Source organism: Accipiter gentilis, chromosome 7 (assembly GCF_929443795.1).
Source record: "Accipiter gentilis chromosome 7, bAccGen1.1, whole genome shotgun sequence".
NCBI lineage: Eukaryota > Metazoa > Chordata > Aves > Accipitriformes > Accipitridae > Astur > Astur gentilis.
This window is the reverse complement of record NC_064886.1, coordinates 20,466,212-20,492,835: the sequence shown is the minus strand read 5'-3', so window position 1 is coordinate 20,492,835 and position 26,624 is coordinate 20,466,212. Positions and strand designations below refer to the sequence as shown.

Below are 26,624 nucleotides of genomic sequence, written 5' to 3'. Positions count from 1 at the left end.
TTATATCTGCCTCCTTTATGACAGAGAAGGTGGTACGCATGCTGTTAATATACCATGGATCACTTCACCCATGCTCAAACACTGAGCTTACCAGGGCAAGCAAAACAGATTGATAACACACTCTTCCACTGACATTTGAAGACATTATTTCAGACCTCCACTGCTTCATTTGAGAATGCCAGTGTCCAAGAGTACCTGCAGTGATTAATGGTACTGATGACTGCTCAGGTTATTTGCCCTCTCACACAGGTCTCAGCACGGCAGAGCAGAATGCCAGAACAGATAAATTACCTTTGCTACCTGCAGCATCCAAAGACACGGATTAAATTAGGGTGCTAGGATGCTAAACAGCAGTAAAATAAAATTCTCCTAAAAGGTCAAAACTATTTCCACTATTGGCAATCTCTTGCAAAAACCTTGCAAAATTACGCTTTTGTAGCATACAGACATTTGCAACTTCAAAGTGCTGCATAAGAGCTCTATGCCCTTTAACTGCTTATTAGTATACTACAGTATTACGAGACAAATTTCATAGAATTCATATTCTAAACCCTTCCCCAAATAACCTCAAGGAAGTTCAAGTAGTCAGAGCTGAATACCTCGACTAAGTGCACAGTCATCTTTCTACAACTGAAACACTATTTTGTATTCAAAAGAGAAAATTATCTGGTTTGATTTCCTCCTTCATGTTGGCAAAGGAGGATTTGCAAGCACAAAAGAGTTTAAGGCATCCAGACAGTCCAGAGAGAATATTTCTGCTAAATCCTACCTGCCACAGATGACGTGCCCTCAACAGTTAACGGTAACAAGTTTTCGTCCAGATTGCGCGCCATGTGAGCCATCACGCTGTCAATAGTTTGAATTAAGCTTCCAAATATGTGAGCAGTCTGGGGGAAGAAGAAAGAGAAGCCTCTACAGCAAAAGAAACTGCAGTTCATAGCACAAAATGCCAAGGCGCCATGTTAAATTCCTGTGTGACTTATCATACAACCGTCCAAAGTCAAATGTGACTTCTTCCACAACCTTTTCCACATATAGTGGATAAAATGTTACACAAATTGATGCCAGCCAGAGCCTGACCTTATAAAATATTATGTTTTACAGAATGTCCCCAAATGACTCTCTGCTCCCACCAGCATTTGACAGTAAATTATACTCAGGATTCAGTAGAATGAGGCCAAGAACTGAGCAGGTTATTTTGACAGTAGATAAAGACTGGTGTCAGGTCTCTTAATCAGGTATCTTTATTGGAACATAAGATGAGACACTACAGTTTGGCCTTTCTTTCATTTTTGATTAAAATGGTCCCCAGTATAAAGCTACTTTCAAAGTGTTTACATGTCCCCTGGAAAACAACTCTCCAGGTTGAAACTTGATCCATAAAATCTCAGAGTGAACGCATGTTTCAATGAAAAAGAAATCTATTTTATCTGAAATCTATTTACATCAGAGATGATCAAGGATTTTAAGCTAAGAACTTTAAACGGTTAGACTTTTTTTTTTTCTTAAAAGCATTTTAGACTTCAGTGAGACCTTAATTTACTTTAGCCTCGCCTCCTCTCAGTTTAAATTCTCTCTGTTCTGAAATCTGTGCTCCCTTAAGGTTCAAACTAAAATCTCAGGAAATTCCTGTGTTCCTCCTGCAAGTATTTCTCTGCACTCTAAAAGGTAGAGTAGAAGAAAAGGAACATTGATACAAGTTACTTTTCCCTCTAATAGGTTTAATATCACTCAAAGCCTCAGTTCACCAAACAGGTAAGCACTCCTGCCTGTCTCACATCCATTGACAAACATCAGTCTACAAAATAAATATAAACTTTTAAATATCAAAGTTCAATATAAAAAAAACCCGAGTAATTAAACCCTTATTTAGTGACAATATCTGTTATTTTATAAATACAATTTTGTTTCATTCATCCTGAAATATGTGGAAACAGCAGCAGATAAATTTCACTTATTTTAACCCTCAAAAACACATTATAAAAGAAAATGACACAATTTTTTTTGTCTGTGGATCTTTACTGCAAATATGAAAGTGACATATAAGAAAATAAGGAAGTCATACTGCCAAAAAGTCCTAACAAGATGAATAATAGAGGCAACCAGTTTCATTACTGTCCATGTGAAATTATGCAACCAAAGTAACCTACAAATCTAAGCCCATTTCTCTTACCTCTGGTACATCAACCCAGTTGGGCAATAAAAGAAAGTCTTCAATAGCTTTTAAAAATGCCTAAAAGATAAATAAAAATATATTATTTTATTCTTTATTAATCAGCTACATGTCCTGGTAAGGATCCAAGGCAGATCTCTGCTAGGATTTTCTTAGGTTTCTTTTAAGATGACAAGTCCATTTTCATTCAAGTCACAGATTCATCTCTACCTGCCAGCACTCTCATCACGTTCTGTATGGTGACGTTCTAAAGTAACAGTTTATTTATTAAAAGTGACACCACTATGAAACTCCCAAACTGCAATCATTATACTACAGCTGAGATGACAACACTAGAATTAAGACGAAAGTGAACTTATTCTCCCATTTTATCTGAACTCATATGACATTAATACCTCTTTTATTCTTAGATGACTAGATATTTCAACAGCACTAGATAAATATCTGGGTCCCATTGCCTGTACAATTCATTATCTGCTTAACTTTTGCACTTAAAGGTTGTTTTTGAGGTCAAGATCTACCATAGTGGGCACTGTTCAAGTGCTTGGCACGATATAGCCCCTGTCCTAAAGACTCTTGCTGAAGATGACAAACAGATGACATCTCCTGCTTAAATTTCTCTGTTAAAACGTCTTTCCCTACACCCAGAACCCAGCCCAAATTGCCCAGAGCATTCAGTGAGCTTCTCTTTTCAGGTCACACCATCACTCCAGATTTACTCGAAAAAGGATGTGTTAGACCACTGGAAAGGGAGGGAAAGCAGGAGTGCTGGAGCTACTGAGCAGAGCAGCATTATAACAGAAAACACAAGTCAGATTTGTCAGAAGCAATGCATTATAAATGAGTGTCAGTAATCGGAAAGTTTATTGCATATCACTTAAATCAAATTTTCTTGTGCTGTGAGGTATATGACAAACAGGACAGAGATAACTTCCCAGTAAATAGCATGCATGCTCAGTGCCCGTCTTTCAGGGAATTAGCTGCAGACAATACAAAGCCTAACCATCAATCAGACAAATGACAGAGTCTGTATGTATGATCAGGACTCTCTTGTGTTTACTTCCCAAAATAGCTTTGCTAAAGATAATCATGTCCTACATTTCTGTCTGCACATCACTTTCATGGCACACAAAGCAGCATCAGATAGCATGAATGAGCAACCAAACGGCAACCAAAATGATGTGGGAAACAGGTACGATATCTGACAGGATGATGCTCTGTTTTCAATTTAGAGCCCCCACAAAATTTTGAGCAAAACAAAGGAAACAGTGTATTAGAGCTTTTTAGAAGGGTTTTTTGCTACATATTAAACTGTGATCCATGAAATCCAAGCTTTACAGTTTGCAGATGCCAGGCTTCTAACACAAACTATCAATTGCTGTCCATGTAGTTTTCAGTAGCATTTATTTATATTGTTTGTCTGAGTAAATAATCCTTGCCACCCTGGTATTACCCGCAGGCTTAAAGGAACAATCACTAGTGAGGCCAGAGCTGATTACTGTAATAATAGCTTTCTACCCTGCTGAAATCAGGGAATTAGATGCCCACTATTTTACAGAAGGCTATGTTAGCAGAACATGACCTCTTGTCCTCAGCTCAGACTGCAGAAAACACCTTTTTTTTTTTTTTTTCCTTTGTGAATTAGCTTAAACAAAAATAAATTACTCAGTTAAGCTTTAGACCTGATCTTTCCATGAACGAGTTTCAGTGGAGATTTGTGATATGTCCTGGCTGTGACTGGAACCCGGTGCAAGATAAAACTATTAAACCACAAAAGATAAGGACATCACCATCACCAACAGGTCCTCTCCCACAGCTTTCCACCTCCAAAGCAGAGTTGGCAGAGCAGGCTGTGTGCCTCTGCTACTGCGGAGTCCAACAAGAATAACACATAACTTTGCAAAAGAGAAGCGTAGGAAAGACACAACTTGCCCTCTGCTTACTACAGGAGCAATAAATGCTAACAAAAGGTTGGGCAGACAGCAGCCAACTGATAACTTCTTAATTCTCTAGTGCAGGTGTGAATCTCAAAGATAAGAAGTTACAAGTTCATACTTGGGAAGTTATCCGGGGCCAGACTGGTACAGCCACAACTAGAGTGCTCCCTACATCCAAGTTAGTTAGTTTGCTATTAACTCGTGTATGCCTCCCTTTTGCCACCCTAACGATCCTGATTACAGTGTCTTTGTGTCCTGCACCTGACAGACCGCTGTCAAACTCTGCTGCATTTTCGATCAGCTGGCCATACAGAGAAATGCTGAATTTTTTTCCCAGAATTACATATTCTTCATTGGATACACTTGAAGCTGAAAAAAAATTAACAAATTATTTTCTCCTCCTCTGTTTCCTGCTCAACTAAATCATCATTTTTGACATGTGGCCATGGTTCCAGGTATTTATAATTTATGCATTAAGCAATATCCCCAAGAACTAATGAGCTGTTTAAAGTATTTTCTCTGGTTGAAGCTCACCTTCTGCTACTCCCTGAAATAGTTACTGCTTTTTTCTTGTGTATTTTCTGCAATCAGCAAAAACTTTCAAAGCTGCATTCGACATTCCAGCTTCTGGAGGAATATCACGGTCATCTGGCTCCACACGCGGTTGTGAAAGACACTTACCTCCGTGAGGCTTAGAGCAACATTTTCCGACAAGGATTTGTTGGGCAAGCTGATGGACACGTTCTCCAGGTAGTCCAGCATGGTGTCGGGGGAGCGGAACTTCCCTCTCTCCTCGGTCAGGTTAGTTATGATGGGACGATACTCATTTGTGGAGAGCTACAGGACAGAGATACACCTCATCAGATATTATTCCATAGGGCAGTCATTATTTATTGGTTTAGCCCAAAAGGGAGTTTGAGGCACAGCAGAGTGCTGTGGTTACACACAGGAGACCACATAAGCTAAGGGAAAAGGAAAGGACACAGACAGATGACAGGATAAACTGAATATAGAAGCACAGCTTCATTTTTTTCATTAGCAATTCAGGTCCTACCTGTCATGGTTTCCTGAAAGCCTCTGTGAACAAGAAGAAAACTAATAGAACTTTGACGCTGCAGATTGCAACAAAGTGAAAATACACTGCAGCAGGCTGATTACAGCTAATTGTATGTATTCCGCATATGAAAAATTAAATTTTCATCATTGCTAAACAGATGAAAACCAATTTTGTTGTTGTGGTGGGGATTTTTTTCCAATTTTAAAGGAAACGAGGAAAAATTAGCAAAATGTTTTTGAATGTCCTATGTCTTCAAAGTTCATTGAAATACTTCAGAAGTTTCTACATTTTTTCCCTCTTTTTTAATCTAGAAAATATTTTTGTTTAACAATGAATTCCCTTTATCTGTCCTACATTAAGAGTTCTGTGGTACTCCTATATTCCCACAGTGGCTAAAAATTCTCCCTATGCATATCTGAAACTGTTTATAATTGGGGTACTAAAATAAGTGCCATTAATGAAAACTGTAAAGTGAGGAGGGTCTGTAACTCTAATATGTACACATTCTGACATTACAGAAAAGAGTTATGAGGACTGTCCTACCACAGGTTTTGTAGTGGTTGTCATCACAGACCATGGAAGTGTTGAAGAAAGCCAGACTTGCACACCTGGGGAAAACACATACACAAATGAAAGTATTAATAAATCTGATATTCCCACTGCATGTTGAATCAGTTCTAACTGAAAGTAACGTATGTGCTGTTCTGTGCATTTTACTTATTTGCAGTACTGTAGCTACACAGGCTTGTTTAAAGCATTTTGTTTACTGATTCTCTCATCAATTTTATTTTGTCATCTTTATATAGATGAGCCTTACAATTTAGTCTAAGTCTTAAAGACTTAAACCTTTGTTTGCAACAGGAAACTTCAAGTGTTATATGTCAATAAAAAAAGGACAACTATACAATTAAAACATTGGCATCCGTCTTCCTTCTCTAGCTCTTCCCCCAACATTTATGCAAAGTATTTAGGGAAAATAAAATAAAAATCCTATGTCTTATCAGAAATAAATAATAACCTGTAGGCACTTCTGACAATTTCATATATGACCTTGCTATATTTCTGTATGTGATAAATTGAGACTGGGAACATGCAGGCACTGGAAAAAATGAGACTTAAGCCTCAGCTATGATCTCCAAATGCTAATGTTTACTTTTATCTTGAGTCTAAATTGCTTGAGTGCCAAATAAAATCACACCCATGAAGGCAAGTTCAGAAAGACTTCTCCACATGAAAAGAAAAATCTATAAGAAACAAAGCCAGTGGAAATGCTTATGTTACTTGCAGCAAAACTAAGGCAACCTCAAATAAAAGAGCATTGGTAGAAATGATGACATACTAAAGCTTTTTGGGGCATGCCAGTTTTGCATAAAACAAACAACAGGGGTCAAGGAGTCAAAACACAATCTTCATTGGTAGTTTGAGCACATTATAGATAATATCTCTGTTATGTGTTTGTAAGTTGATTTCAAGCAACAGTGAGGTCGCTATTAATCAGACAGGCTTTACTAATAAATGTCACCCACTAGCACTATATACATTGAAAATTACCATATGAACATGCCATAAATGTTTTGTCGAGACAGAAAGAATAAACTCGATTTTGGATGGTTTCCAGTTGCTCCATTTTAAAAATATTGATTCCTTTCTGTGCAAAGGGATTTATTGGTCATTTGTGATAGAGAAATAAAGTTTTCTTCTAATCTATGTCTTACTAAGAAATTATATTTGCCAGGAACGTGGTATTTCAGCACAATCAAACAGTAGTTGCATATATAGGACACATTTTTCTCATGGATCCAAAAGGAACATGATTATTCATTCTATTAAAAACAAGCTGTCCTGTTAATTTTCTTATGTCAAACCACGTTAGTCCAGCTTCAACCCTGCTTTAAGCCCTCCAAAGTCAATAAATAGATACCAAGAATAACTTTTGTTTACTATGTTGATTAGTATTGTAATATCCATTGCTTCTTGTGAGAATGTTCTAACTTCATCCATCAAACTGGAAATTTTATAAAATCTGATAGGTCCACTACTTTGAAGGAAAAAGCAAAAAAATCAATACTCCACATTTCTCAAGTGCTCCAAATCACCTGAGCACTTTAAAATAACATTGGCTTGAAATTCTTCACACTTACAAAAAAATTTATATACCTGGCATAGCTTTACATTTTAATTCCTAAGCCCCTAGAAAATACACATCAGGCTTCACTTTCAATTAAGAGGCTAGAAGTTTATTTTCCACAGAAAATTGGTAGTTCCAGATGACCCTGAAAACCTGTTAACTAGGGATTTAAGAAAAAAAAAAAATCTAGCGTCAATGCAAAATTGCAGTAAACTCATAGAAGCTCACAGTATGAACATCTCAATGTGTAAATCAGGGAGTGTGCTATACAGCCTTCCAAAAATCAGCAGGGATTGAAAGGTAGGATACAGGCAAAATTCTGTACAACTCTTTAAAAATTTAGACTTTAGCAGCGTCTGAGGGCCCAACTGTTTCTGCAGTGTTTGAAAAGCTAGCTACAAGCATTAATGTCCTGAAACCAGTTATTTTGAGCCCCAGTAAGACTCTTTCCAAACCAATGTGTAGAGGAAAGAAGTAGAAACTTAAGTCCTGAACAGGATTTGCATTTGTAGAAAGCTTTCCGTGATGCCTTGATTATTTGTTAGAGTGAAGATGGGAGGGCAGAGGGCTTCAGAGGATGGTTGCTGTGAGTTCACAAGAATTCAAGGGGGGGAGGAAGGGGAAGAGTTCTCTGTATTTATATAAGTCATACTTCTCTGACAGTGAAACAGAGCACACGTATAGATGGATCAGGTCAATTTGAAAATCTACTGCTCTTGAGCTTAGCAACATAACATTCTTCTTGAGTTACATTAAATCAAAGAATGTGATTTATGGTAACTTTGAGTTGGATAGTGTTATAGTAACCTTAGATTGTTGCAAAAGATATAACAGCCAAATACAAAAGCATTTTTTCCAACATGACCAGAACATTATGAAGTTAATAAAACTTTTTTTTTTTTTTAAGATTTTAAAACTATTTCCTGTATCAAGTGAATACTCTCCCAATCGGAATTTTTTAAGGCTTTCACAGGAATCACTTTTTAAAATAAAAAGCTTGAGCACAACTGTTATTATTTGTGTGGCAAAGCAAATAGATTGCTTCATTATATACTAGATGGAGGGTTTTCTTCTTCAGTGACTTCAATTCTACATAAGCTAGGTTTTATTTTCTTTTTGAAAAAATATATTTTGTATATATTTGACTGCTATAATCAGACCTAGAATTTAAACACATACATTCTCCTTTCCAGGCATGCATCAGAAGTTGTGTGTTATTCAAAGAGTTTACGTTGTGAAAATGATTCCTATGGGTTTAAAAGCACAAGAGTTATGGGTGTAACTGCTTTAGCTCTCAGTAACCTAGTAAGAATAAATGAAAGCAGGGAAACTGCCAGTGAAGCCAAATGTTCCAGATGCCCCATAGCTTTATTCCCAAGATGGATATTTTCTAATTGTTACACACAAGCACTTAATAGCAACAGTCTTTCTTGTAGTGAAAAGTTTATAATAAAGATCCATAGAACAGCTAACTGAAAGGGTTTACTGGCCAGTCTTCTAAGACTTTTTTCTAATCCCCAATTCTTTGCCTTTTATATTACATTTCAGCCGTTATCTTCAGTTCACAAGCATACATGAGTTAATAAGTCTTTATTATTCCAGGAACTGGAGAGATAACCACTGTTATCCACATCTGCTAGAATACACTGTGTGACTTGGATCCAAGTTACACAATAACCAGAGTGCAGGTTAGACATCCAGAGCCAGCCTTTCTTAATACTGTTCCGCCTTAAGTCTAATTATTGCTCCTCTCCTCTTGCTCCTATGGGATCTAACAATGGCACGATAACTTCTGGTCTTTGTAATTTTTTATGACATTTTGAAGGAGCTAGAACCCAGGATGAAAAGACTGCACATCTAAAGACAGATGAGCATTTCGGTGACATTCATACCTGACTTTTTCTGCCTCTAGAAACTGCATTCAGTAGCTGAAAGATGTGAAATGGACACAAATCTCACACACTAAACATTTTTAAGTCAGCATCTTTGCAGAAGATGAATTAAGACAACAGTGCATATACTCACCAATAGCAGCTGTAAAGTACTGCTCAATTTCATTGGGGGTGAGTGCCCTTTCCCATATAATGAATTCATCAAATGCCCCATTCACATAGCGCTTAGTTTGATCCCCCTGTGTCCCAGTCAGTAGATTTGCACTGGGGTCTCCATAATCATAGAAAACTTTCCCATCTGGATCAGTTGTGTTTAGAGTTCCATTGACATAGACTTTCAGTCCCTCTCTTGATTTCCAAGTAAAGAGAATATGAGTCCAATAAGGACCTGCAAAACATTAAAAGTCACAGCAAAATCCATGAATCAATTCCATTTAGAGCCTTTCCTGTTCAGGATGTTTTTGCTGACTTGTGCAATGCTATAGAGCTGCATAGGAAGTGCTAACAGTGAATTATGGAATGCTGATGTCATGTATATTAATCTTTATACCCGTGGGGAAGCCCATACTTTGGCAGAATGCCTGTTAGCTTTTGTTTGAACTCTCACTTGGGCTCACTGCAGTTTCATAAATTACACTTGCTAAGTATTATTGGCCAAGATTTGAAGTCTCTTCAATACTGTCTCAAAACTCAGTTCAGCAAGAACTGCGTAAGGACTGCAAGAACTGGAGAACAAGCAAATAGACTAATTAGAAGTTGCCACAGTGTCTTTATTATACTTGAGAGGCTGAAAACATAATATTAATTTTCACTTGGATTGGATAATCCACAAACGGGTGGAATTATTCTTACCATTCAGCAGCTTTTCTCTTAAAGTAAGATTTCTAAACTGATTTATTAAGCTTTATAAAACTCTGCTACTACAAAGTGAGAAAGTCCTATTTTACCAATCTGCAGGTAGTCAAATTAAGGCAAGAAAAGATTTAGTGATTGTCATTGACATTACTAGAAGACCAGAGTTTGTTCCAGTCACTAGGTAATACCGCTTCCCAATGATACACAGTTTAGATAGAAGCAGTATGATATGTGATATACCAAAATGTTTATTAATACATGACATAGCATACAAAACTTGACACTCAACAGATAACAAAATGACCAAAGCACTAAACAGCCAGTTAAAGAGTTACTAAACAAAGTCTTGATTTAGGAGGCAGTAGAGGACAGCACACATATCCAGTTTTAGAATATACTGAGAACTGTCAGGGATTAACTTGCATTCTTTGCTTATGTTTCCATCTAAGCACTCGTTAATCTATTGATGTCAATAAGAATTCCACTTCAGAAACAACTGGAAGTTGAGTCCAAGGACTCTTACTGAATGGCAACTGTTCTATGATACAATATCACTGGGGTTTCAGTTCATACTTTACCTCTCTCTCCCCACATCAAAAAAATTCTTAAGCACAGAGCTCTGTAGTCATTTTATATATATCCACTTCTTTCCTGAAGTTGTGCTGTTACCACTACACCTCTCTGCAAGAACAAAGTAAAATATAACAAAAAGAAATTAATAAAACCAAAATTTTATAAACTTTACCTGGTGGACTAAAGCTTGCTTTCCATTTCATCATTGCATCCCCACGGGTGTAAAATTCCACTGAGCCTTCACCTTCATTCGAACAGATTTTGAAACCACTGGAAATTACTTGTCCACCAGAGGCAGGGAGAAACTTAGCTTGCTGGTCTTGAGTCTTCCAGAAAAAGGAAAACGTTACTCCTGATGAAAGCAAGTGAGAGGAGATTTTAATGAAAACAAGTGCCATTAAAGATTTCCAAATCTGTAGAATACAGAGAGTGGGAATGCTTTTGAGGAGAGATCATCTGCTAGCATAAACAAGGACAGCATTTTTAAAATCAACAATGCTGTAACAGTTTAAACCAAACAAACATCTCTTCCTTGGTTTTGCATCACGTGCTTATACCCAGGACATAGTAGCAATCATTAACTGTCCGAGTAGCTTCTATCAGTTAAAAATAAAGATCTTTGAGCACCAAAAGTAATGAAGTCCTTTTTTTACAGATTTATGCTTCCATTCCCTTTGCCTTATGTCTCCAGTCTCCAGACCCTTCTCATCCTCCTGTGATGATTCCCCTTTCCTCCTGTGATCTTCGCTTATTTCAAAACACAGGTTGCTCTCGTATTTCCATATTCTCCACCAGCATCTACATGGTTTTTTTCATGTTCACCAAATGCCAGCGGAGCCAGAAATAGTACATTGACTGCTTCCAAGCTACTGATGTGTTAATTGGCTGCCAGCATGGCCATGCTTATTGAGTAGCATCCATTGCTAATTACACTAATTCTTCTAAGCGTGTTATTACCTGTGTTTTCACACTTCAGTGCTCCAATAAGTGCTGAAAGCAAAGAACCAATGTAAAAGAAAGGGATAGCAACATATGCAGAGCCACAGTCAAAATTCTGAGGTCGCCACCTACACAAAAATCAAAGAATTCTTCCCAAAATGCAAGTGCAGTCCCGCAAGTGCACATGATTAACTTTGTCAACAAATAATCCTGTTCAATTCACAGTAAATTTTACTATTATACTGTAAAATTGAAGGGCTCTTCAGATTGCACATTAGTGAAAAAATATGATTTCTGTAAGATGGTTTGTTTCTTTAATGAAGGTTACCTCAGTAGGCATGACTGAAACAAGTAGCAAATCAAACCTCCCTCGCACTTCAAAAGGTCATAGTGGCTCTGCTGTAGAGGTTCTGCAGTCAAATGCAATTACAAAGAAAACAGCTCGGCTAAACAGCTCCTAAAAATGTTCACCTCAGAATTTATAGTACAAAGTGCTAACAATAAAATCTGAGTTCAAAGCAGGTTGAGAAAAAGTTTATGAAGTACCGAAGTGGAAGAGGTTTTGCCACAAAGAATCATAATGAATTAAGTTGGCAATGATCCTGAAGATCACCTAGTCTAAACTGCCTGCTAGAAGCAGGGCCAATTTCAGGGACAGATCTGGTTGCTCAGAGCTCAGCTGGGATTTTAGTGTCACCACAGATGGAATTGCACAGCCTCTCTGTGCAAACCATCTCGATGCTTGGCCACCCACATTGCAAAAAAACTTTTTTCCTTGGATCTAATCAGCATTTCCTGTGCTACGATGTGACTGCATTGCCTGTCACGTTTTCATTGTGCATCTCCAAGACCATTTAGCTCCCTCTGCTCCTATCACCACGCATCAGGTGGTTGAAGACAGCCCTTAGCATTCTCTTTTCTTCATGGTGTAAGGAAAAGCCTCAGCCTCCCCTCCCGTGTCATATTGACCAGCCCCCTAAGTCATCTGCTGGACTCACTTTGGCTTGTCAGCACCTTTTTTGTATCAGGGGACAAAAACGGGACGTCGTACTTCAGATATGCTCTCATGAGTGCTGAACAGAGGGGTATAATCACTTCCCTGAACCTGCTGACTACGCTCTTTTGACATGCAGTCAGAATACGTCTGGATGATTTTACAGTAAGCAATTCTGCAGGCCCTCCAGGCAGTATGAACTTTGCCAATTTACTACCAGATAGCCCAGCAAAAGTTAACAAAGCCCTCAAACCATTATGTGCGTTTCTTGTTAAAACCATAGATTTATTATTTTTTATGTGTTTCATAATTTTATGATTAAAGATGGAAAAGCCTCAGACAGCTCACTACAGTCATCAGAAATATTTCCCCACGCACTACTCTCTGGAACGTAATTTTTTGTATTTCACATGTTCTTTTTGTCACATTAACTCAGCAGAAAAGTTAAAAATTATATTATTGCAGAATAAATAATTTAACTATGTAGTATCTTCCTGTCTAACTGATCTTTGTGTTTATCCTCATGATAGCACCCATCAATTTACATAATCTACATACCATTCTCTAAATGCTTTATACATGATAAAACAGCCACCATGGAAATGCTAATCAATTACCATTCGTCTCCTAGAAATCAGTCAGTATATGAACATCATCAGTCTCAGTTTGCTAGATTTTGATGAATATGGGTTTAAAGCTATAAGTGCTGTGAACTCCCAGTTGAAGAATTTGAGGTCTGTTGTAAGCAAGTTGCAATACCTTCATCAACAGATAAGCCTGAGTTCATATTTCAGTTTCTTTACCACACCAGTAATAGGTTGAAACACTGATCCAACTCTCCAGAAAGCCACGCATTTCCCTCATACCTGCACACCATCCTTCACCACCCTAGTGAAAGGCCGACCAAGGCTGACCATGTTAATCTATTACTGCTATTAATGCGATTCCTCCATCAAAGTGTCTCACAGTCTTTTTCCAGCACTTCACCACACTTCTGAAAGGCATGGAATTGCTGTTATTTCTTCTTTACAGGCTGAGAGATGAAGTTTAAATGATGCAGATAGAGACCAAGTTATAGAGCATGTCTGCAGTGGAGCTGGGTTCCCCCTTTTTTGACTGTCTATCTTATTGGACTACCCTGTAGCTACTGATCATCCTGTAGCCACAAGAAAACTGTGGATCTAAATCCTCCTTATGTGCACTTGGGTTCATGAAATGCCAAAACTAAAAATAAAAGTTTAAGTAAGGCACACAATAAACACACAGCTTTATGGAATGCTATGTTGTGCATAGGGCTGCTTTTTTAATTATTATTTTTTTATTTCAACTTCACATATGTTGACTAAATACAACTTCTCCTCGTGTGTTCAATCTAATGATTAAGAGAACCTTCTCTTGCATCTTTCACAAATGTTTCTTTTCACTGAAAATGCCACTTTAATGAGCCCAAAAATGCTTACAGAAAACAAATGTTTAAAAATTACTTGAGAAAGAAGGCAGAGGAAAAAAAAATGTTTCAACATTCAAAAAACAAGAAGAATTTGTTTTCTCAAGTCAAAATAACAGTTCTGAAGTGTTATTAAATTTAGCCTAGAAAAAAATACTAGGATTTTTGTTTCACACCTTCTAATATTTAATCTGAAAAGATCCCAAGATCATTTCAGAAAGCATTCCCTGCTCAAGTCTACTTAACACCAGTTTCACACAAATGCAACCAATAAACATCAAGGCATGCTTAAGCAACAGGAGGCTTGAAACCATTGCCACAGGTTTTATTTGATTCCGAGGAAAACAAAGACACTGTCTTTATATAAAGGGGTGTTGGTGCTTTTTTTTTTTTTTAATACCTGCTACAGTGATTAAGTATTTATTGTTTATATGATTGCTTCTCTTCACATTTTACCTGCTAAACATTTCAGTGTTTTATGTTTTTAATGTTCTGGTTTGTGAGATACTGATAGTTCTCTGGTACTACAAAAATAAATTATTCTGATTATTATGTTATACTATAGATGTAAAAATAATATGTCTTACTGATGATTTTTATTTTGCAGTGATATAAAAAAAAGCATGAAAAGATACAACATGTATCAGAAAATACACCTACAGTAGGATACTGAATTACTTTTTCTAATACTCTCAGGTAATAACCATGTACCATCTGCTCTCTTGAGTTTCTCCTGCTTTCCTAAGAAGTTCATACACAGCTTTTACTCTAGCAGCTCAAAAAAAAAAAACCCACACCAAAAAAAAACCCCAAGTATTTTGAGCAATGTTACCCATTTGAAAAATGGCCAAAATCAATAAAAGCAAGAAGTTTCAATGTTAACAATACTGCTTAAGCTTAGGGACTGCTGGAGTTTATGTATAGAAAGCCACCATTTTCAATTGATCCTTCCACTTCTACTGAATTTTAAAATTCTAGTGAATGTTTTATGCTAGTGACTAGTTGTATGTTTGGTTAGACAGTCATATACAGTTTTAATCATCTTCTATAATCAACACATGGTCAAACTTGTGCCCCCCTATTCTACCTGTCATTTTTGTGACCCTAGCCCAAGAAGAAGAAAGAGAAGAGAAACAGAATGAAGAGATTTAAGCACCTACAAGGACAAATGGATTCCAAGACACCAGAGACTTAAAAATTTTGTTATCTCCAAAGATAAATCTAAAAAAACCCCCAAAACATTCCTGCCAAGAGGCCATACTGAAAAACTGTCTCCTAAATTTGAAACCTGTAGAACAACTTCTTTGTTATTCAAACTGCAGTTCCTGTAGGAATTAATCTTGGTGCCACAGACAAGATTTTGGGCACTGTAAGCTTATTTCTGCTTTAGTTTGAATTAATTATACTGTAGATCATTGATCTGAGTAGTTGGTGATCAGTCCTAATTTAAAATGCAGTTAGAAAAGACTAAATTTTCAGCAATCAACACTCAATTGTTTTAAAAGTCAATAAAGCATCAAGCTAGAATTTTAGAGAGTTCATTCCAATGAAGAAAGAAACAATTACTATTGAATTACATAATTTGACAGAAAAAGAAAGGTAAATAGTAATTAATGAATTTACTAACCTTCAGGTCCACAAACTTCTGGATTACTAATGCATGAATTTTGATAGCTTCCAAAAAAGAGAAAGGTAACTCCTTTTTTTTCAGTGACGTAAATTCCTTTGTTCACCATTCCTTCTATGATATCTAAAGGAAAAACAAAATATAGTTTAACATTTATATAAATCAAAACTTCCTGGAAATATGATTTTAATAGACTCATACACCTCATATTTATCTTGTCACAACTATAGGTTTGCTTTTTGGGGGGGGGGGGTTGTTGGTTTTCTTTTTGGTTTGTCTGAGTTTGGCAAGGATTTGTTGGTGGTTTGTTGTTTGGTTGGGTTTTTTTAAAGAACCATACAGATAACTTTGGTTTCAAGTTTGTAAAATTTATACTCAGATCTGTCATGCAGATTCTTGATTAACTAAGACTGCTCAACAGAACCCATACACCCAAAAATTATTATTTCAAAGTAACCTGAATAAACCTTATGCTTTCCAGAGTTCGGAATACCAGACACATCACAGAGGTATTTCTGTCTTACTGTTAGGCTGAGTTAGTGAAGAAATTCTTTAACCAATCAAAAATGTAACAGAATAGGGTTTTTTCCCTTTTTAGAAAGGGAAATTTTGTCATCAAAAGCCACTTTTCATTAAAAAAAAAAGAAATCAGTGAAATATACTTGACAAGCTATATTCAAAAGGCAGAAATATGTATCCTTTTCAGACATCCTTTGGTATGGCATCATTGTCATTTGGAAAAGCTATTTCTTTGTCTAACGTGGGTAATGAATCATTGTCTTGTGATTTGATTGTGATTTTGTGTCCCCTCCTAAAGAAAAGCACTGTTGATTCATGTCCTACTAGCTAAAGCAGCCACCTTAATACTAAAAGAATGTGACACTTGTTTACTACAGCAAACCTCACTAAAGTCTGAGAGTCCAGCTGATAGTTGATGATGATGGAAAGTTCATCTCATTTGTCCCAAGGTGAAAAGAGGAACTAAATTTAACAATGAAGACAATAGGAAATCACAATCAAAAAATTCTACTGTGTTAAAAAGCTAGCAGAACGCAGAACACAGAACCCAGACTATTCTATCATCTATTTCTGAGCAGAGAGAATGTAGTTGTTCAGGTGGAAATTTCACGTTAATACCATTGCTTGTGATGGCAATTCTGCAAGGATTGTGAAGATTCAGGACCTTGGTTTTAAGACCCTTCTTTTTAAGACCAGAATTTCTTCTGAAAAAATATTAGGAGAAGAGTTCCTCCAAGGGAAACACCAGCAATGAGAATACAGTCTTTCCCTGCTCCGAGGAGCAGAAAATGCCAGCTAGGTGCTGCTTAATGTTTGTAAATCTAACGATATCATAAGGGGAAATGAGGAAGGCACACAAATGGTCTAAAACACATGAAGGGTGGGACACAAGGGACTTCCCTCCAAATTTGTTCCTGTATACCTACCTGACTTAACGGAAGCCTTTTGCACAGCAGGGCAGAGCGCAAGTCATGCCAAAGATGCGCAGTCAGTGCTAGGGACAGACCGTCTATCTAAAGTGATAATGACAACTACCGTTGTCGCTGCTTCAGGATGGCGCGTCCCTTTATGCAATGGGGACACAGGCAAAAGGGCTTCTCATTTTCAGAGTGCAGACAACCATCAGGCATGAGGACAGCAGTCAGTGCTGGCCCATCTGTAGGATAATGCCACTCAAGGAAACGGCGACAGCATGGCATAGCCTTCAGTGAATGTATGTCCAAATATTTTCTTAGCTCATTCCAAGTCTCACAAATATCACAGTTTTCAGGTACCTTCCCCTCCCTTTGAGGAAGAAGTCCTCAAGTTCTGCCTCTAATTGACAGATAAAATTTAGTTTCTTTTAAAAATTTGAGTGTGAATTATGGAGTGAAGCAAATGTTTCTAAGTTCTTCTTGCATCACTTGATTTCTAAGTTAATCTAGCCAGAATAAATCCCATAAGGTAAGGCATTTCTGTTTCCATAGCATTTCCTTTGCCATTGATGTCACTCTTTTTAATGTTCATATTGAACATATCTTATTATGTGAGAACTATGCAAATGGTCTATAAAGCAGATAAGAAAGAACTGAAAGGAATTAGGGTCATTTGAAGTTCATTATTAATAGAATTCACATTTGCCAGCATACTTTTACTGTTAAAGACTATAAAAATATTGGGTTTAGTATTCCAATATAAACCTCCTAGTATCTGGGCAGCCCAAATGACAGTTCTACCATTTCCATCCTTCTCCTTAGGTCAGATTTTCCAGCAAATAGATGTCAATTAATATCTAATTGTAAAGTGGATGAGAGGTCATATTTCAATTGCACCTACACAAGTATCAATCCTAGTGACTTAAATTAAATGACTAAGCTTATGGTGGTGTAGATGTAACTAGTTTCCAATCTGTCAGGTCTCTGCCTGGGAAGTTGTCATTTTCTGTTCTCCTGGTATGTTGATGTTAAAAAAAAACAAAAAACAAAAATCATTAAGAGGACATATATATGCAGATTGTTGCTTGCCTTTTCTAAAAAAAAAAAGCCAAAAACTTTTTAATCAAAGATGTCATGATCTTACTTCCAGGCTTTGCAAATTTTCTTGCATTTGTCTTTCTTAATGTGTCCTTTTAAAATTACTATGAAATGGTGAAAAACAGGTGGCTTCTTTTCCTTTTAACCTTGAAAAACAAGGAAAAAAATCAACCTATTTGTTCTTATATGTTCCTCTGAAATGTCATCTCTGTTTCTTTTAAGCCCAACACAAATACTTTAGGTTTCGGAGGACTACTGGGGCACATCCTCCCATGGGCTGCTTGGCATAGGGATGCCTCTCCCAGTAGTTGAGAGTAATTCAGGTAACGTTGCAGGAGTGCTTTGTCAATAATGTATGCCAATGTAAGCATAAACAGACCATTACCAGTTGACCACCTGAACCAAAACTCAGTGTTAACCTTCAATCCAATGTTACAAGAACTATCCAAGCTTGACAAATGCAGAACAAAAAATATGTAAATCCTCACCTACAGTTGCAGAGAAGTTAGAGTAGGCAGAGTCATTGGTATATACAAAGGTAGAGTTATGGGAAGGAAGCACAGTGAAGTTGTGGATTCTTAGAGCTGGGTGGAACAACAAAAGAAAATAAGCAAATAAGCAAAACAATGAATAAACACAATCGGTAATGAATTGACCAGTTCATATCTCTCAACATAGCACAAATCACAAACGGCCTTTAAAATTATCATACAACCACTTCTCCCAAGAACTTGTATGCATGTGAATATTACACTCATTAACTACACAAGTTAAGTAAATACAGTATCACTAAAACATTTTTTTTTTCTTACAGTAACGGGGAAGAAAAAACCTATAAAAAAATACAACTGCAGATGAAGGGCTCTGAGATATAATCATGCTGGTAAGGAGCTCTGCAATTAGGAGAAAAAAAAAAAAATCACTATAGTGGTGCAAAAGCCATGGGCAATTCAAGTCCCATGTCAAGTTCTGGGCTCCCCAGTACAAGAGAGACATGGACATACTGAAGCAAGTCCAGTGAAAGGCTGAGAATGCTGGGACTGCTCAGCCTGCAGAAGAAAGGGCTCAGGGATCTTATCAATGTGTATAAACACCCAATGGGAGGTGTAAAGACAGTGCCACACTCCCCTCGGTGGTATCCAGTTAACAGATAAGAGGCCATGGGCACAAATTAAAATACAAGAAACTCCATATAAACATAAGAAAAAACACTCAACTTTTTTATATCTGACAATAAAATTTTATTCTCTTTTTTTTTTTTCTTATTTTGATAATGTAACAGTATCCTGCGCACTGTAATTTTTTACCCTAGACAGGCAACTAGAGCTTGATGAAAAGCCCGTGAAAGTAGAGAGACAGTAATTTGGGATTTAGATCAACTGAGCTCCAGAAGGGAAAGGCAAATGCTCTTAAAAAACAGAATGTACACAAAAACCTCAAGAGAAAAATGCATGGAAGGGGGTCAGATGAAAAACCTGAACAAGGCCACATCTCTTTTTATTTGCTATATTTTAAGTTGATTGTTTCCCTTCAATTGCTTCTACTGCTGAGATAACCAAAAAATTAATTTGCTGACACTCTCACAACACAAACGCATTGAGAGATATAAATCTGGCTTCACACACAATGACTTCAACAAATAAAATGGATTAACATGACGGACAGATTATGATGCTTCAAGGATTTAAGAGGAGAACATGGAATGAAAATAATTGCGTGATATGATGAGTGGGAAAACAAGAAAGACTAGCAATAAACAGAAGAGTTGTGTAATCAGGATGGTATCAAAACCAAGCAAATTGTCACTTGCGTTAGATTACAACAATAAAGAAAACTTTCCTTGTATATCAAAGTCAAATATCAGATAGATACATAAAACCTCTGCTGGAGGCAGTTGAAATAATATCTGTGTATTATAAGACACAACATAAGCAGCTGAGAAGAATTTGAACTATCCACTACAACATTAAGGAAAGAATTCAATGTTGTCAGAATTGCACTGCAGAGAAAAAGACTTTTGGCTACTGGCATCCTCTGCAAATAATAGTGAGACAAAGTCCTCGAAACTTTTTTCAGCAAAGTCATGCAGCTGGCTCATTTATGAAGTTATTTAACACAATGTCATAATAGGAGTCAAAGGAGATTGCTCATGTGAGCCAGACCCATTCCTCTAAGTGCAGGTTTGTAGGATCAGGAACTTTATATGTTCTGCTTTATCTCTTCCAAGATACTACTGAAAAGATTTCTGAATTTTGCTGAAATAATGTAAAATTTAACATAATTTGAAAAACAATCTAACATCAATTGTCATTTTTCCAAGAGCTATATTTTATATATCGCTTTCAAGCACTTTCAAAACAACTTCATTGCAACGCGTGCCAAAACAGTGCTAGATATGGAGTGCTTTACTCTTCTTGAAAACATGTGAAGTCCAGTGTCGGAAAATTACTTTAACACACTGTTAGAGAACTCATATGGTAACTTTTTGTAAGCCAAATTATGATTCTATTGAAGTCAATAGGAATACTGCCATCAGCCTCTAATGGGAGCAGAATATTGCCCAGATTTATTTCTGGTCAGCCAATTTCATTCCTTTAAGAAACTTTGTGGAAAGATGTGTCAAAGTTTAAGCCTAAAATGCTTGAACACCTCTGGAATAAAAGGTTTTAGATATTTATGGATCTTTTTCCCACTTAGGAACAGAGATTGATATTGCCATTTTTGTGGAATAAATAGCAATAACTTTGCACTTTTGTAACATTTTTCATATAAGGTTGTAAAGGTCTAAATCCTGATTTAATCTTCTGCAGTGATCTTTCTGGGTGAAGATATTACAGTCACCAGTAGTAACACAGCAGCTATTCCTTGCACTAGTACAAACCAGTTTAGCTCAACTGCCAAGGTGGTCAGCCATAGTGTGAGAAATACTGGGGAATATACATCAGCCTAACTTGGAATTGGCTAAAAAGTCAGAAGAGAAAAAAAACAGTTTGTGTGAAAATTACTAAGGGGCCTCTGAGCCTCAGAAGGAGGCAGAACATAGCTGAAAATTTCATCTGAAAGGAATGGCCCTGCAAGCCCATAATGCTGCAGTGGGATACAGGGGTTCGGTTGAAGCTCCATTAATTACATCACCTGCACATCCCCAGGAAGCCCCACCCCCCTTTTTGGTCCTAATGTGAAACATCAGAACCAGCAAACTGCTGAATCCAACCAGACTTTTCAGATCCTTCAGTCCTGACAAGTGACTCTTTCAAACCAGTGGGAGTTTTACCTTACCAAAACTCTCTTGATTTTGCCCTGTTGGACAAAGAATTTGAACTAATGCTGCAATATTGCTTTTAGGGAAACACCCAAAAGCAGATAAAAATGAGTAAGAAGTATTCAGATAAGAGCTTACTCTTCTTTTTCTATAGATACTACATGCAATTTTCAGAATTGCATGAAGAATTTGGGCATTTAACTCCTTCCTAGAAGCAAAAAGAAGCAGGCATCTTCACTGCTGGCATAGCCAAAGATCTCAGTCACTGAGTGTATTAGTGCATGTTATGCATGTACCAAACCAACTAATAACAATGTGATTTCAATGACTCTTTGGATCATAAACCTTTTCTCTTTATAACCTTAACAATGCATAGACAGCCCATAAAGTGTCTGAGAATACTCTATAAAAATCAGTTCACAAATACAATATCATTTGGAAATGGGAGCACTGCAAAAACATTATCTGAAAAAAAAAACAAATCTCAACTGCTGTGGTAGAAAAGCTAACCCCTTTCATTTCTCCTGCTCCCTTTCTACTTACAGACTGCCACAAATACTTATGTTATTGCCATTGTCAATGAATCCTTTGTCTACCTCCATTCGTATCCCGAAACTCATGAATTCCATCCACATCTTCCAGTGGCCAGTAATGGGAAGCTGATGCGAGAACTTTGAACCCTTTCAAGAAGCAAAGATTAAAAGGTTATTAAAGTAAGGACCAACAAGGAGTGTAATAAGTCTCCACAAAAGAGAACAATAAAGGAGGTCAATAGGTTAAGTAAAACAAGGTATTTTATGTAAATCAAGTATGGCACATAAGCAAGATCATAAATCAAAATAGCAGAGTAGATTAAAGCCATATATCTGATTGACCACTGCCAAAAACTTTTTAAAACTCAGCTGATTTTTATTTTAATTGCACTTAAAATGCGTAACAATCTCCGACTAAATCTCTGCTAGTGTATCGGGCGGCATTCGTTGAAGTAACAGTTAAGGAGTCATTCAAGAGTAATTTCAAGATTTTACCAGGATTGTAAACACACTGTGGGTAGTACAAAACACCGAGAAGGGAATGCACAGGGGAATGTTTAGCCCCTATAGCATACTACTTCTGCTCCTGCCTCCTCCATAGGTAACTCAACACTCTGCAGTTCAAGGGAGTAGAAAATGCTAGAGAGCTCCCAGGAATCTTATCCTCTTTCCAAAACCCAGTGGAAAACAAGTGCCTAACACATCGGACAACAGAGAGAGCAAGTATTTATATTACACCGTATCTGTAGTTCTTTGCCCTATAATAATTTTTCATTCCCAAGCAATCTTTCAAGAACCTGAGGTGCAAAGCTGATAGAGATAAGTTTCTTAAAAACCACTTCAGCTGTCATATAACATACAAAAGCTCCTCACACCTAGTGTGCAAGCTGAAACAAATCACAAGCAATGTCCTTTGACATTTACAGTTTATCCCAAACCTTTCTTCACTCTTGAGATCAAAACAGCTGGAATATTTGATAATTATTCTATCATTTTAACATCCTGGATACAAACAGGATTTCTTTATTATGGAAATGAAGGTGCAAAAATTTTATTTCCATCTTTCAACTGCCTAGCCCCAAAACCGTGGAGATCAACTTGATGTCCTCCATCCTCGAGGTAGAGCTTCAGAGCTGTGATGGAGAGGACCCTACAGCTTTTTTTAAGAGTGCAGACCTGAGAAAATTGCTAAACATCACAACAAGCAATTGTAGACCTGAAAGCACAGAACTAAAAGAACCTCTGCATCTGGCAAAGATACACGAACTACGCAGACTTGCTTCCAAGCTCAACTATACCCAAGATAGCTAAGAAATGATTCATAATTGACCAGGATCTGTTATTGGCCCACCTAATTAGAAATGTTTATAGTTGTCATAGAGGTTTTCCCGCAGAGAGCTAGCATGAGCATAAATAGATAAAATGAGGATGTCTTTAGAGAAATGGAAGAGATTCTATGGCTATAAGTTTTTTTGGAATATTTGGAAGATACAGAGAAAGGCACAACTGCTAACAAAAGCAGAAAGCTACTGACAACATAAGAGAATAATGACACAGAATAAGCATGTACAAAACCCATCTGAAAATTCCAAGCAACCCTACTAAGCTGAGCATGGCAAGGCACATTGAGGAAATGGGATATAGGAACAAGGTGTTCTGCATTTACATAAACTAAATCTAGGTACGTGCTTAGTTCTATCTTCAAAGAACATATCCTGGCTGCTGCAAAAAAAATGAAATTTATACATTTCTATGGTATTAAAAGCATCCACATAGGCTACCTGTGCTAATATACCTCCATCCAACTTGCATCAAACTACCAGTTCCAGAGCGCAGAATATGCCTGCCGTTTCACAGTGTACTTATACACAAATAGCTCTTGGTGCCATTAACATCTCCCTTTTGTATCAGGGGAAAGGTTCGGATTAAAGTTAAGGGAGGTGATAGGAAAAAAATTGAGAAAAATAGAAAAGAAAAATCTCAGTAGAAAATTGTTTGATGCCAAAAAACTGCATCACAACATGACACAAATCTTGTAGTAGTAGTAGCAGCAGCAGCACAACAAAGTCATTACCATGGTTGGCGTCAAACTCATAAGGAGAAGCCATATTCAAGGAGCTTATATTTAAAAGCTGGAAAAAAATGGGGGATAAAAAAGGGAAGGGAAATAGATATACAGCAAATTGCCTTGCTGAGAGCCACGCTGCATGTCAGTGGCTTTCCCAGCTCCCAGTTCTGAACTATATAAAGCCATGCTGTTACCCCACTTCAAGCCAATCAGCCCTGAGAAGACCTCTGAAAACAAATACCTGTTGCTTTGAATTCAACTTACACTTGCAATTTCCTTTCAATAGGTAACCACACTGTGTTTAGAACTAAATCACAGGACTTGTTTACAGCCTAGTTCAAACCCAGAAAGCATTGCTCGCAGTTATGCTCACACACACACACTGTACTACAAAATAAATGTTGGATAACTTCCCCCCTTATAGCAGGAGGCTTTTTCCCCCATTATTGTTCCATCAGCTGGAAGCTAGTGATCCTCATCTATAGAAAATGAGGCTGTATTTCTTTGGTTTTGAGTGAAACTAGAACAAAAGAAACTAATCGGGATGAAGCTATTGCAATAGCAGACAATATGGCTTTTCCGCATTGTTCTCTATTCTATTTGAAAATAATTACATATGGTTAAAACTTAAAAGCACAAAGCAATACATGAATTGGTAAAGCAGTAAAATTGTACTTGTACACCACCATGAGGCTTGAGGTTAAACTTTTTATATAAGCACAAGAATTCTGCAGTTACACACAGAGACCCCAAATAAGCTTTGAGTAAGTTTTTTCTACATTGAAAACAGATGAGAGATCCTTAATATTCTCTATAACCGATTTAAACTTAAGCATGAAGGCTGGGAGGAGGGTAGATGCCTTGAAGCCATGCCAAAGTACTGCAAAGTATACAATCTGGCATATCTAACTGTAAATCATTGAATTGAAAATGCTGAACAGCAAGACATTAAGGGGAAAAAAAAGAAAATAGTCTGTTTAGAGGTCTGATTCTGAAACTCATGCTCAGAAAAAGTAATAATAAACAAACAGTGTATATAGGATTTTGCTACATATCAAATACAAGCCATTTTTCTCCAAATACATTTCTACACAGAATATTTAGCAGATAGGTTACTGAATTTAAAATGACTGGGACAGTACGATACTTTACACTACTACATTTTTAATACAGAGCTGACATTCAAACGTAGGATCACAGTTTCTTTGGAGCTACTAACAAAATGAAAAATACAAACCAGAAAAGCAAATGAATATTTAAGCACATTGTCATAAAATGTAAATAGAACATTCCTTACCTGGGTGTTTGGGTAGCTGGGAAAAGTTTCCATACACCTGCACATAAAACATTAAATAATGAGATATAGTGAGGCAAAACTTGCTAAGAGGAATCCAAATATATCTCAATAGTGACCATATTAAGAACATTACCTGATATTTGTACTGAAATAAAATCAGCAAAGAATAATGACAACAGAGCAGAGATAATAAATTCTCCATGGTCTATTTAAGGTTAAAAGTACAACTGAAATCAAATTCCTGTAAGATTTCAATCATAAGTTTTCCTTTGCTACTTTCTGTATTAAAAGGGACATTTTCCATGCAGGTTCAAGAAGTCTGTTCCTTCAGTGGTGGCAAAATATCCTTCCAGACCCTTTTGCTTGCTTCACACTTTGATCTCTTCATTTAACTATAAATAAATTACCATGATTGGAGGAAAATTAAAAGAACTGTGCATCAGATCCGAAAGTTGTACTGCTCCATGGAAAGAAGTCAAGTATTTCTGTTACAATCTGTGCCAAAAAGAAAAGATCTTGTTTTCAACCTTCTTCCTATGGTTGTCTTTTCCTTTCAATTACTTTCACATTGTCAGAGATCTGAAGCCAGTTTTAGTTCTGCTAGCAAGAAAATGTACTTCCTTATAGTACATAGGGCATATAACTCTCACTATTTCCTCAGAAACTGAGCTGAAAAGAGTTGCTAACTCCTCGCTTGTCCAGCTCACGTTTGCACCTCCATCCCAGATCTTTTTGGGTGGAGAGCAAGTCTGAGTGATGTCATGCTTTCTTCTCAAACTTTGTCCCATTCTGGTACTCTATTTATATCACGTTGCTGCTGTCTCTTTTCTGGGTCCTAACACCAGCCAGCTAGGAACAAGTGGAAACAAGTCAATGTGCTTCAGCAAAAAGAAATCACTGCTCTTTGCAATCTGCATACTTAAAGAAGAATCAAAGCCAGAACAAGTGTTCATAAGTCCAATGCTTAAGAAAAATAAAACAGGTTTTGGACAGAAATTTGTGAAGGAAAACTAAGATCTATTTATTAAAATAACCGACTGTATGTCTGTCTAAAGAAGCGTGACCTTTAAAAAAATATTGCTTTAAATCACATGGCACTCTGAGGGATTAATTTTACTACGTCTCTATCAAGAAGGGGAAACTGAGGCATTAGGCATTTCACTCATTTTCTCAAAGTTGCACAACAGAACAAGTAAAAAAACTAGGAAAATACTTTTATAGTGGCCATTTTTTTTTTAAATAAAACATAATGACATGCAAGTATTTTTATAAGAGCCTCCTAATTACACTCTGAACTATGTCGCATATGTT

General features: G+C 36.9%; 1 protein-coding gene across 2 annotated transcripts in view; it reads right to left on the bottom strand.

Annotated features, from left to right (window-relative positions):
* ADGRD1 (adhesion G protein-coupled receptor D1) overlaps positions 1-25,530 on the bottom strand; it is a 154,648-nt gene extending 129,118 nt beyond the window's left edge. The window contains exons 1-11 of one of the 2 annotated variants that reach the window (XM_049805505.1): positions 25,447-25,530; positions 25,314-25,350; positions 22,012-22,095; positions 18,642-18,737; positions 15,623-15,745; positions 10,788-10,967; positions 9,321-9,575; positions 5,711-5,775; positions 4,792-4,947; positions 2,174-2,233; positions 770-887 (exon numbers count right to left, since the gene is read on the bottom strand). In XM_049805505.1, coding sequence (XP_049661462.1) covers positions 770-887; positions 2,174-2,233; positions 4,792-4,947; positions 5,711-5,775; positions 9,321-9,575; positions 10,788-10,967; positions 15,623-15,745; positions 18,642-18,737; positions 22,012-22,095; positions 25,314-25,350; positions 25,447-25,515 — 1,243 coding nt within the window. In that variant the 5' untranslated portion in view covers positions 25,516-25,530. The remainder of the gene's footprint in view (positions 1-769; positions 888-2,173; positions 2,234-4,791; positions 4,948-5,710; positions 5,776-9,320; positions 9,576-10,787; positions 10,968-15,622; positions 15,746-18,641; positions 18,738-22,011; positions 22,096-25,313; positions 25,351-25,446) is intronic. The other variant, XM_049805506.1, reaches the window with a different exon arrangement.
* Between the last annotated feature and the right edge of the window lie 1,094 nt (positions 25,531-26,624).